General features: G+C 37.4%; 1 protein-coding gene across 2 annotated transcripts in view; it reads left to right on the forward strand.

Moving 5' to 3' along the window:
* The first annotated feature begins 438 nt into the window (after nt 1-438).
* Nucleotides 439-13570, forward strand: part of LOC127445876 (FERM domain-containing protein 4B-like) — a 51434-nt gene continuing 38302 nt past the window's right edge. Inside the window, exons 1-7 of one of the 2 annotated variants that reach the window (XM_051706323.1) lie at nt 439-639; nt 5795-5860; nt 5973-6067; nt 7457-7549; nt 9293-9377; nt 10613-10669; nt 11039-11061. In XM_051706323.1, coding sequence (XP_051562283.1) covers nt 478-639; nt 5795-5860; nt 5973-6067; nt 7457-7549; nt 9293-9377; nt 10613-10669; nt 11039-11061 — 581 coding nt within the window. In that variant the 5' untranslated portion in view covers nt 439-477. The remainder of the gene's footprint in view (nt 640-5794; nt 5861-5972; nt 6068-7456; nt 7550-9292; nt 9378-10612; nt 10670-11038; nt 11062-13570) is intronic. The other variant, XM_051706324.1, reaches the window with a different exon arrangement.

Below are 13570 nucleotides of genomic sequence, written 5' to 3' on the forward strand. Positions count from 1 at the left end.
AAACAGAAATGATCCCTCTCAACTGGCCTTATATAAGTTTTTCTGCAAAATGTTGTAAACGCTTGTAAAAAGCACAGAGAAACCACAGCATTTGTTTATGAGAAGGGAGTGGAAAGGGTTGGACGGTCATTGTGCACAATTTGCGTAAATATGAGTGTGTCTTTAGAGTGTGCACTGATTTGTGTTTGCGTTCTTTTGTTTATGAGTGTGTTAATACTCTGTGTGCATCAATGGGTATGAGTATGTGTGTCTATGTGTGTGTTACGTGGCCACAGTAGGCTTGTCTCTGACTGAGGATTGTTTTGTGACCTGCCCTCTCTCTGTGCACTCTTCCAAGGGGGAAAGTCTTGGACAGAAGTCTACATACAGAGCCTATAACTCAGCCAGTGGCATTCTGACCCTGGCTCTTTCAGGCTCCAGTTTGGTTACATCAGCCTCAGAGGCAGCGCAGTTTCCTAGTGTGCCCAACAAGCAGGCATGACACTGGGCTTATTTTGTGGTTTAGAGGATCTGCTGGCCTCTGGAAGTCAGTTAGTGTGGACTGTGGCTGAACAGGTGCTGAGGAGATGCTACAGTAATGGGCTGGTACCCTGTAGGAGGTTCCTACATACATGGTGCCATCAGGGAGATGTCTATCAGGTATGAGACAAGGGTGACAATGACCATGTTTACATTATTGTACTTATTGTCCGATTACTATAAGGTCCATATTCTGGGTAAGCCTTTATTCTGTAAAATACTTTTTTCATGCTCCACAGCTATTGGAATATTCCAGTATACATTTAATCAGTATGTGTGTTTTTTTTTTTTTCTTTTTTTCCTGCTATTCTCTTCTGGAAATACAAGAGAAACTCATTATTACCATTTATCATACTGCATTTTATTCATTTTGGAAAATAATTTATATCAACTCATTAGTTCTTATTCGTGTCCTTAACAACAACACACACAATTCTGTGTACATAATTTGAATTTGGCCAAATTCTGATTAAAATCAGAATATTCTTGTGCGTGTGAACACAGTCGATATGTAAAGTGCTTTAGTTTATATCCATTATAAAGTTTGGAGTGCCACTGGAGATAAGTGTTTTGACATTGAGGTTTTTGTTGGTCTGTTCAGTCTGAATAGTAATATAGAAATTATTATTTTGGACTCGGTTCACAATACCATCTGCTCTATTCAGTTCATACTTTTATGTATGCAAGCATAGCTGTTGATTGAGGATGTTGTTTCTGATCTTATTGTTTTCATTGCTGTGGTCTGTCTGTTGTCATTGTGTCTTTTAAATGTTATTCTAGGAACCTTAGCCTGGTCTCATTCTTGACATCTAATATATAATGTAGAATTTCTGATTTAACAAAATTAAACTTTTTTTCCCCCAGTAAGATAGATAGATAGATAGATAGATAGATAGATAGAAAACATACAGACAGACAGACAGACATTCCATTAAAAAAATAACTGGCAAAACTTTACAATAAGGTTGTATTTGTTAACAAAAGTTAACGACATTAGTTAACATGAACAAACAATGAACAATACTTTTCAGCACTTATTAATCTTGATTAATGTTAATTGCAACATATACTAATACATTTTTAAAATAATGAATTGTATATGTTAACTTTAGTTAATTCATCATGAACTAACAATGAATAATTGAATTTTCATAAATTTACTTTAACCAAGATTAATAAATGCTGTAAAAATATGGTATATTGCTTATTGTTAGTTAATGATACCTAATGCTTTGACTAATGTTAACAAATACAACCTTATTGCAATGTGTTACCATTGAGAGTCTTTCTGGCTCCACATTAGAGGGATATTTATATATCCAGACAGATCTTCTCTCCAGATGTTATTGTTTGCCTCAAGTGCTTTGCAGTAGTTTATAGCAGCTTTGGAGCTGGCAGATCTGAGTCATTTCATCCTTTTTTTTTTTTCTTTCTGGTGACTCACCCAAAGGAGGCATCATTTTTGTAGTGAATCACACAGTTTTAAGCATGGCAGGGATTAAGAGGGTTTCAGGTCACAGAAGATGTTTTTCTTCAAGTCAAACTAGCTCGGGGCTATCTGTTTGGTGCCATTCCCTGTTTAAGTGGTATTTGTTAATTGGAGCTAGTGCTAATGGCCCTGTCCACACAATTGGGAACCTGCGTGCGTGCGTGTGTGTGTGTGTGTGCGCGTGCATGTGTGTGTGTTTAGGAGGGAGTATGGGGCTTTGTTTGAACTCAGATTATAACTCACGGTGAATGACACAAATGTTAAGAACATTACATGTTACACGACCCTCTCTTTTTGCATGGTCAGTCACATTTGCCACACACACACACGCATGTTGGTGCAGCTATCCTTATGAGGACTCTCCATAGACATAATGATTTTTACACTGTACGACTATAGATTCTATCCCCTACCCCTAAACTTAACCCTCACAAAAAACTTTCTGCATTTTTACATTTTCAAAAAAACATAGTTTAGTATGTTTTTTTTTTTAAGTGATTTGAATTACGGGGATACTAGAAATGTCCTCATAAACCACATTTATAGCATAATATCCTTGTAATTACCAGTTTGTAACCTAAAAAATTTCCTCGTAAACCACCCAAAACCGCGCGTACACACACACACACACACACACACACACACACACACACACAAATAACATGTTATACACATAGGCTTAATTCATTAGTTCTTAAAATATGAAAATGTAAAGCCACAATGTTAAATATTCATTAGAGATCACACATTCTATATTTTTAACAAACTACTGTATATTATCTGCATTGTTCCATAACATGAGTTGGCTGGAAGTTTAGCTAGACTGACATAACGGCTATTCGGTGCCTGGCACAGTGATGACCTTATGGTCTTTCAGCACACAAAACAAGAGAGAGCTCTGCATGAGTAAATCTGTAACAGGCAAGCAGAAATTCTATAAGTGGAGGCTTGTATTGGGGTGCATGGAGGGCTTTTTGTTGGGGGGCACAGAAAATCTTAAGGGGGGCAGGGAAGTGTTGCCACATTAAGCTTAAATAATGCTGATGCTGAGTCTGGGTTAAAGCGCATTCAAGAACATTGTTTTTGGCAATATGAAGTTCAGCCCAAAGCCACTGAAGCTCCCTGCTATGCTGGTAGAGCAGATTTTCTTATGGTAAATGGCCTTACTCCATCTTATGGTATTGATCTAAAAAAAAAAAAAAGAAAATCAAGGTTTGATCCTAAGCTTGACATTTATATTAATAAAACTGAATATTAAAGCACGAACTGTAAATAAAGTAGAAATTCTTCTCTGTTAGTGACAAAATCTGAATTTGCAAGAACCAAAAAAGAAGTATTGTGTATATTGAATATGTACATTTTTATGTCATCTCTCAAAACAAAACAACTTTTATAAAGCATGGCTTGAATCATCCATCGGACAGGGTTGTTGTCCATAAAAGGGTACTAGTGACTAATCCAAAGTTTAGACAATGGAGCCTGTGTTATTAACAACTCCTATAATTCCCTATTAAGACGTCTTAAATGTAGGCCCTTCTTTTTTATAGGGACTACCCCACTGTTTATCTCCCTCGTAATTTTTTTTTTTATGTTCATGAATAAGTCATAATTACATTTAAAACACTTTTTATTTGAGAAATATCAATCAATGTACGAATTCTATTAAATACTGCAAGTATTTAATCATAAACATACAATCCAGTCTCATGAAAATTCATACATATTTTACGAGTTAGCTATTTCGTATGATTTCGTACAAGTTCGTTCAAATAAATTTGTACAGTTTCATCACGTGCAAATGCCCGGATGTCTAATGTGTAAGTTAGCATGAGTTTCCGCACGAGGTGTTAAGGACATGCTTATTAATATTATGCCCTAACCCAAACCCCTTATCTAAACCTAACCGATCAGTAGAGTGTGTAAACATGATAGGAAGCTGTTGTGTGTGACAGAAGCAAGTAATTGTCGCGTATTAGATGGAAACGATGTCCAGCGACGTCACTGGCTGTAGTGAAAGACGGACGAATTCATACGAATTAGCCAAATTTAGAAAAGTCGTATGAATCCTTACGATTTTGCAGTGAGAGTGTGTAGAAACATATGAGATTAAAAAAGTCACTTTAAACCAGTAAATTCACATGAGAATTGCTAATTCTGGTTAATTAATCAACTGTTATCAGTACATGTACAAGGGTGGATCTGGTGAGGGAAGATAGTTTGGTTCCAGTTAATTAAGCAGAATTCATGCATGCACTCTTTGTTGATTCATGTCCTTTTTAATTAATGATAAAGTAAAGCTAAATGTGCGTATTAATGTTGCCATCTATTAAAAGCAATATTAAAGATGATAAGATGAGGGCAGATTGATTATACATAATTGTAGTAATATGATCAACGATCAAGCTTATCTTTAACTTTCAGCAATAAAACAATTTGCAGTTAGCTGTTTCACATGGCCACTAGTCATTCAAATTATATTTAATTCTACAAAGCGCTCAGTCTTTTACATAAAGAGCTCTCAGTTATGCAGCTGCGCAGCCATTGTGCAAGAAAACATGATGTAAACCCCAAAAAATAAATATAAGCGTTGTAGTGGACGTCTCACGGTGAAGAGAACAATGTGTTCTTACAAGTTTAGGTTTACATCAGTTCACATTTTTTCGGCCCGAATGTGGTTGTGTAAGTCTCTCTTGTGCTAAAGTGCCTTTTCCCTGCAATTCCATACTAAATCAAAATTGTGCCTCTCCCTGTAGAAGTCTATAGATAATTATTACATTCATTTAATTGACAAATATAGGAATATACAGAATACAGGTTGTAAATGATAATAACTTTTTCATAATTTAGATTTTCTATATGACTCTTATAGTCACCTTGAACATGCTGCCAAGTTCACATCTAAATCTAGCTGACTCTACATAGAGATCAATCTTCCCAATGGGAAAACAATCCAATTTATTTACTCAGTATCATAGGACACAATCTCCTCACATCATTAGATTAGAGTCTATAAGTCCTGTACAGCAGTAGGTTATGAGTGCGTTCCATTTAGAAGTGATCATCCTTATGCCCTGTTCCCTTCAAAGACATAATCGTCCACTGTAAGTCCTTTGGAGGGCTGAAAAGTGTGGGGCTCAATAATTACTGTCATTCAAAACTTTATATTGGAAATTCAGTTTGAAACAATCTCACAGATGACTATCTTGATTGTTCTCTCTTCAAAGTGCCCTCCGAAGGCATCATTTATGCTGTTTGGAACGCAGGGTACAAGTGGTGTCCTAATTTATATCTAGAGGTCGACTCAAGGGATATGTTAAATATAATGTTTAAAAAATATTGACTAAATAGAAAAAATAATAATAGTTAAGTAATCAGGTGCGTCAGAATGAACAAATCAAAAACCGAAAGGGATTCTGCACACCTAGTCAAAGTTGTAAATTCAAATAAACACAAGGCTTTGAGCCTAAGATCCGAGATCAGTTTTAAGTTAGTTAATAAAAAATGAAGTAAATATTCAGTCCCAAAGGACTATCTACAATGCATAGACAGTCAAGACCAAGCATTATTATGACAACAATCAATGAGCAACTGGATTACAATCAAGGCCAACTGAATAGAATTAATCAATGAGCCAATAAACCTCTTGTATACAAGCCACCACCCCCATTAAAGGAAGCCTCAACAACATGCTACTATTATGTTTTACTCATTGCCACATTTATGTGCTTCAGTAATGTATTTATTGAACATGTTCAGACTATAAGGATATCTTTTTGACTTTGCTAGATGACGGAGGGCCGTCTTTGTCAGGTGCTTCTTCTAGATGACAGGCAGCTGGAACTGCTGGTCCAGGTAAAGCTATCACTACCACCACACTAACTCCTACAGTCATAGATGGACAGACAGACTAATAGAACGATATATAGATTATTATTAGTAATAATAGCTGTTTTCTCTAATACAGCCAAAACTGTTGTCCCGAGATCTCCTGGATCTGGTTTCGTCACATTTCAACCTGAAAGAGAAAGAATACTTTGGAATCTCCTTTACGGATGAGAGGTAAGTTGTGATTTAATGTCAGTCTATAGAAAGATGTATTAATGATATGATGTACAGTATTTCCTGTTGAAATCTTGCCACACAATATCATGCTGTAATCATTCCGAAAATAAAAATTCTCTCATCATTTACTCACCCTCATGTCATCCCAGATGTGTACGACTTTCTTCTACTGAACACAAACAAAGATTTTTAGAAAAATATCTCAGCTCTGTAGGTCCATACAATGCAAGTGAATGGTGGCCAGAATTTTGAAGGTCCAAAAAGCATATAAATGCAGCATAAAAGTAATCCATACGTCTCCAGTAGTTAAATTCATATCTTCAGAGGCGATATGATAAGTGTGGGGGAGAAACAGATCAATATTTAAGTCCTTTTTTACTATAAATCTCCACTTTCACAATCTTCTTCTTCGTTTCTGTTGATTCATATTCTTCGTGCATATCGCCACCTACTTTGTCAGGGAGGAGAACTTATAGTAAAAAAAGGACTTAAATATTGATCTGTTTCTCACCCACACCTATCATATTGCTTCTTAAGATATAGATTTAACCACTGGAGTCGTGTGGATTACCTTTCTGCTGCCTTTATGTGCTTTTTGGACATTAAAAAATTCTGGTCACCAATCACTTACATTATATATGGACCTACAGAGCTGAGATATTCTTCTAAAAATATTTGTTTGTGTTCAGCAGAATAAAGAAAGTCATACACATCTGGGATGGTATGAGGTTGAGTAAATTATGAGAGCACCACATTACAGTATTACTGCAATTAGCAATCTTGGCAATCATTTAGACCACATGTTATTGTAGATAATTACATTCGTTGAGGCCCTGGATCATTTCCTAGAGCAAAAACAACGATTACATATGAAATATGCCATATTAACATGCCAGTAATCTTGACAAATGAGAAAAACAAAAGCAACAGTAGGGTTGTGTACAAAATAAATAATTAAAAAGTCATTCAAATATAGAGCTATAATAAAAGGGTTAGGGTTAGGGTCAGAGTAGATTCTTAAAAGTACAGTATATAATCCCTGCAAATAGAAAATCATTAGCCAGGCAACCTCAAATCATAGCCAAACTATTATATGTCAGTGGTGTCACAACTCACGTGCTTTGAACAAAAGGCTTAGTTAGGGCTTCAGAGGTAATTCCTCTCAAGTGCTTTTGTTTTACAGACTACTTTGCTTACTTTGGAGTCATGCCAATTCTAAGATCCTTAGAAAAAAAAAAGACAAAGTTAAGTTTAACAGCATATTAATACGTTTACAACTTAAGTATTTCATACAAGTATTTCAATGACAGGAAAGCAGATGCTTTACTTCTATTTCTTCTGTTGGTTTAATCAAAGTATTTAATAAGACTTATTTTCATTCAACAGGGGCCAGACAAACTGGCTACAACTGGACCGAAGAGTACTGGACCATGACTTTTCCAAAAAGACTGGACCACTTGAGCTCAAATTCCAAGTCAGGTCAGTTCATTATTTACTGATATGTTCATCCAATGATTTGTCCAATAGAGGGCACCACCAGCACAGCTTGTGGCAAACTTACAAATTCCAAGCAAAATAAACTCAGCAAAAAAAGAAACGTCCTCTCACTTTTATTTTCATGTAAAATAACGTGTAAATATTTGGATGAACATAAAAAGATTCAACAACTAAGACATAAACTGAACAAGTTTCACAGACATGTGACTAACAGAAATGGAATTATGTGTCTGTGAACGGGGGTGGGGGGGTGGGGTTTCAAAATCAAAAGTAACAGTCAGTATCTGGTGTGGCCACTAGCTGCATTAAGCACTGCAGTCCTCCTCATGGACTGCACCAGATTTGCCAGTTCTTGCTGTGAGATGTTACCCCACTCTTCCACCAAGGCACTTGCAAGTTCCCGGACATTTTTGGGGGGAATGGCCCTAGCCCTCACCCTCCGATCCAACAGGTCCCAGACGTGCTCAATGGGATTGAGATCCAAACTCTTCGCTGGCCATGGCAGAACACTGACATTCCTTGCAGAAAAATCACACACAGAATGAGCAGTATGGCTGGTGGCATTGGCATGCTGGAGGGTCATGTCGGGATGAGCCTGCAGGAAGGGTACCTCATGAGGGAGGAGGATGTCTTCCGCACTGCGTTGAGATTGCCTGCAGTGACAACAAGCTCAGTCCGATGATGCTGTGACACACCACCCAGACCATGACAGACCCTCCACCCAGACCATGACAGACCCTCCACCTCCAAATCGATCCCACTCCAGAGTACAGGCCTCGGTGTAACGCTCAATCCTTCGACGATAAACGCGAGTCCGACCATCACACCTGGTGAGACAAAACCACGATCATCAGTGAAGAGCACTTTTTACCAGTCCTGTCTGGTCCAGCAAAGGTAGGTTTGTGCCCATAGGTGACGTTGTTGCCGGTGATGTCTGGTAAGGACCTGCCTTACAACAGGCCTACAAGCCCTCAGTCCAGCCTCTCTCAGCCTATTGCAGACATTCTGAGCACTGATGGAGGGATTGTGTGTTCCTGGTGTAACTCGGGCTGTTGTTGTTGCCATCCTGTACCTGTCCCGCAGGTGTTATATTCGGATGTACCGATCCTGTGCAGGTGTTGTTACACATGGTCTGCCACTGCGAGGATGATCAGCCGTCCTTCCTGTCTCCCTGTAGCGTTGTCTTAGGCGTCTCACAGTACGGACATTGCAATTTATTGCCCTGGCCACATCTGCAGTCCTCATGCCTCCGTGCAGCATGCCTAAGGCACATTCACGCAGATGAACAGGGACCCTGGGCATCTTTCTTTTGGTGTTTTTCAGAGTCAGTAGAAAGGTCTCTTTAGTGTCCTAAGTTTTTATAACTGTGACCTTAATTGCCTACCGTCTGTAAGCTGTTTGTGTCTTAACGACCGTTCCACAGGTGCATGTTCATTAATTGTTTATGGTTCATTGAACAAGCATGGAAATCATTGTTTAAACCCTTTACAGTACAGATCTGTAAAGTTATTTGTATTTTTACAAAATTATCTTTAAAATAAAGTGTCCTGAAAAAGGGACGTATCTTTTTTTTGCTGAGTTTATTAATCTATGTATATTCAGAACATTAGCCTTTAAGGCGTGAAAGGAAGATTTGACATGTGCAGTATTATTGTTAGTTTGGCTTAAGCCTGGAGTTAATTTAGCCTCATCAGATATCTTATTGATTGTTTCTGTTTTCTGTAGATTTTACATCGAGAGTGTTGCATATTTGAAAGATGCTACCACTGTTGAACTGTTTTTCCGGAATGCTAAGATATCTGTCTTCAATGTAAGTGTTTTCAAATGTTACAATCATGGCACAGAAAAGAATAAATAAATAAATGCTAATCTCCTGCCAAGTAATTTTAGGTTTTTACACAAAAAGTTAACTCAATCATTTATTGGAGCCTTGTTGTGCTGTTATGTTTTCTACAGCAAATGTCAGCGGATGATTTGTCCCTTTTTTTTTTTTTTTTTTTTTAGGCTTTTAAGAGCTTGGCAGGTGGCTACCATCAAGTTATTTTTGATTATGGGCATTTACAGAAGACAACCCTGACACAGCAGGATACTGCTGGGGTTGGCTGCCTCCTCTATAGCCTCTCACAACTGTATAGGGCAGGCTATTACTGAACCACTGAATCTATGAAATTAACCCCAGCACATCTGATAAAGGGAAAGAGAGGAGTGTGGAGCTCAAGATTTAATTTGCTCCGACAGATATTTTTTGTTTTGGATGTCTAAATGGGCACTATTAAAATGATTCTGAAATATATTTGACACTTTTGAGTTGCTTTTCGAAGCTCTGCAGGTTAATAGGAAGGGGGGGGGGGGGGGGTAGTTGATATGTGTCAGTAGTTGCTAGACTGATATTAGTTATCAGTCGTTTGTCTTTCTTTGTCAAATAAAATGGTGCGACCTGAGCTCCCACAGGGCTGCATGTGGCGTGATTGAGTGTTTGAAGGATTTTCTTCGTTGCTGTACAGCGACCCCATGTGAACTCGTTGAACACTTACTCTTGTAACTCTACAAGAGCCGCACACTTATTTTATGGCTTATTTGATATTACTTCTGCGCTATATAGTGGTTAATACAAATCATTCTGATTCTTAAAGAATTGTTTAATTTCTTTCGTGAGGCATAAGTGTAACTTTCTTTATTGCACGTTGAAACAAGAGCGCTGAACCTGCTAGCGGACTGTACCATGTCATTCTAGGGGGGGATGCGAGCGATTAATAGTGGTAATTCAGAATACTTTAGTGTCTTTTATTGTTTAAGATGCTAAATTAATGTAGTATTGTAATATTTTGTCATCATATGATGCAGTGAGTGTAAGATAGATAAATTGTTTACATAAAAAAAAAAACTCCTAAAACAGACCCGCTGTTTTACGGAGATGGTATCGTCCGCAGTGGGACCTGTGTGTGGAAACTGGTGGGGTAAAATAGTTCGATTCGGTTTGTCTACGAAAAAGATTACGAGATTCATTAATTTTCCTTGTACCTTGTCCTTGTTAAACCATTACAGGAGAACCTTGAAGTGGAGAGTGAGACCGTTTTTAAGTTGGCTGCATACACTGTGCAGGTGAGTGAGTTTATTTGAATTGAGTGTGTTAGTTTTGACAGGCTCACAGCGAGTAATTTAATGCACAATTTGAACTGATTTAAAGCGGTATCACGGCTAAATGCGTTATAACTGTGTTCACTACTTCATGTCTGAATTTTCACTGTGAAATTACATTTATCCTCTCGCTAAGCTTGTGTAAAGTTGAACTTTTCCTCAAGAGAGAAAAACATGCTTATTTGGTAAATGTCTAATACAAAGTTTACAGACGTGTGGTCTATAGTAAGCCCACTCTGTAGTTAAGCTTCTTACCGCATTGACTCAAAACAGTGTGTAAAGCTTCATTCTGAATTGATTCACTGACTCCAGCACTTTTGTCTCTTTTTGCAGGAGGCAAACGGAGACTACACAAGGTAAGACTAATGTTTTATTGTTTTATGGCTTCAGTGTATTATAAAAAAATCTTAATTGGGTTTGCTTTACATAATTTAAAAAGGATTCTTTACGTACAGTAGCCCCCAAAAATGTTTGGACAATCTATTCTTAAAATGTGTAAATGTGTTTGCATTAGATAATAATAAAATAGCAGAACCAAATGGTAGTTCATGTAAATTTAAATGGTACAAGCACACTTTTTTCAGGGTGAACCGTTTCTCAAAAAGAAGTTTGTTAGGTTTTAAATAATAAAACAAAAAGTATTAAAGTATTTGGACACTTTCTGTTTGTAAAACTTAGTGGAAAATGTCCATATTTGATGTGTTGAACTACACCTGTGCACCTGTGTAAACGTGAGGGGAAACCGACTTGCATACATCCACTAAAAATGACCTTGGGACCAGAGACCGGTCATACCAGCCATACGTATGTAACAACTTAGCCTATTTGTGGCATAAATAGGCACTAAGTCACAATTTATGCACTACTAAATATTTGAGTGTTGCACCATTAAACTTAGGTAGGACGTAACCCTACGTATAAACGAAATATTTACGGAAGCCTCCAACCAGGAGTAACTGATGGAATGAAAAAGCAGACTCATTTAATGACATCAGTGAGCTCATGTTTTGCGTGACGGGCTCCAATCCTTTTGACATATATAATGATGTTGGCATTTACGGGAGAAAACATTATGATCTAACGGTGCACTTTCCTGTGTACGGTGTCAAGTTTCAACATATACGAGATATATAAAATATTAAAATGAATAAATGTCTATTTTTCCAGCCTGTTGTATAAGTAATTATTTATTTATTGTCCCTTATTCATTTTATATAAAGTTATTAAATATTGTTATTTACATAGGCTAAGTATACCATTAATGAAATCTTGTTTTATTACATATCGTATTTCAATGGGGATATAATTTATTACAGCTGACAGTTACATGAGCAAACAAGTTTTGAACATCAACCGTAACAAGATCGAACTCAAATTCACGGCTTTTTAACACTGCTATGTACAAATATGAAGGCTGCTGATTGGATCAATACAGGTAAACGTCATATGTGACTACGCATTACTTTACGGAGAGCTTACGACCTACTAGTTAAGTCTTGCTTTAAGAACAGGTGGTGTAACCAAATTAAGCACTGACATAGGGGCCGTTTATACGACAATGTTTTCAACTAAAAACGGAAAACTTTTTATGCATTTTGGCTGTTCGTTTACACGACAACAGCGTTTTGGGACCTGAAAATGCAAACTTTTGAAAGCGGGTTTCAAAGTGAAAGTTTTTGAAAACGACGCCCTTATCGTCTCCGTGTAAACAAACAGAAACGCGAATTTGTGAAAACGATGACATCATGCGCACGCGTATTACGTGTTCAGTCTATAGGCATGCGCGCGAGACATTCAAAACTACAATGGCGGACTACAGGACTGTGTTTGTGCTGCTCAAGATTTTGAGTTTATTGATGCTTCTCCAGCAAAGTGTAGATTTACTGCATCACTACTATGACCAGCGATCGCCATCTTCATTGTTTGTATTCACTGCTCTGTGGAAGAATGCTTATGTGCGCAGGCGCGTAGTGTCTCTTTACAAAGTGACATCGCCAACTACTGGCCTGGCATGCATAATACAGCGTTTTTCGTCGTTTTCGCGGATCCGGGTGAACGGGGATCGTTTTGACAACGTTGTCGTCTGTACGTGAAACTTTTCAAAAACGCAAAGGAAAAACGTTTCAGTTTTTAGTACAATCGTTGTCATGTAAACGTACCCTTAGTTGCAAACTAACTAGTAGTTACTGAGCCCTTAGTGTGAACTTTACGTCCTAACTTACATGAGAACTTATGCACAGCTGGTGCAACCCTACCCAGGCGGTTAAAGGTACTTCATTGCAAATGCAACTAAGAAAAGTTATGTTTTTTTGTTTTTTTTTTGGAGAAAGTGTCTAGCGTCATTTGTTTACATATGACATTTGATTTGACATTTTCTGTGCAAGTACTTTTTGGAGCCACACAATGTACTACTTCTACTGATATCTCCCTGTACTTAATTAGTTGCGATTACAGTAGTACGTCAGTATTTAAAGTTTAATGTTAGAAGTTGTTATTAAAAGTTAGACCTCCCTAGAGCTTTTATCAAACGTTCTGTTTCCACAGTTTAACCTAATAGACTTTAAGATCATTAATCAACATCAGCTAACAGAGCCAGGGGTTACAAGGGCACAGGCTGCATATATACATATATATATATATATATATATATATATATATATACACACAAAACTTTTATTATTACAGTAAGTGACATAACATTCAAAACTCTAATAAATCTCATAGTCATAGCTCTCGACAGTAAACACTGTATTTAGGTGTTCTTATATGGCTGTCAAGTCAGGCATGCGAAACCATGAATCCTACATGATTTTACAGGTTATGTCTTTTGCAGTATTCATACTACTGTCATATTTAGAGGATTTG

This window comes from Myxocyprinus asiaticus, chromosome 9 (genome assembly GCF_019703515.2).
Source record: "Myxocyprinus asiaticus isolate MX2 ecotype Aquarium Trade chromosome 9, UBuf_Myxa_2, whole genome shotgun sequence".
In the NCBI taxonomy this organism is placed as follows: Eukaryota; Metazoa; Chordata; class Actinopteri; order Cypriniformes; family Catostomidae; genus Myxocyprinus; species Myxocyprinus asiaticus.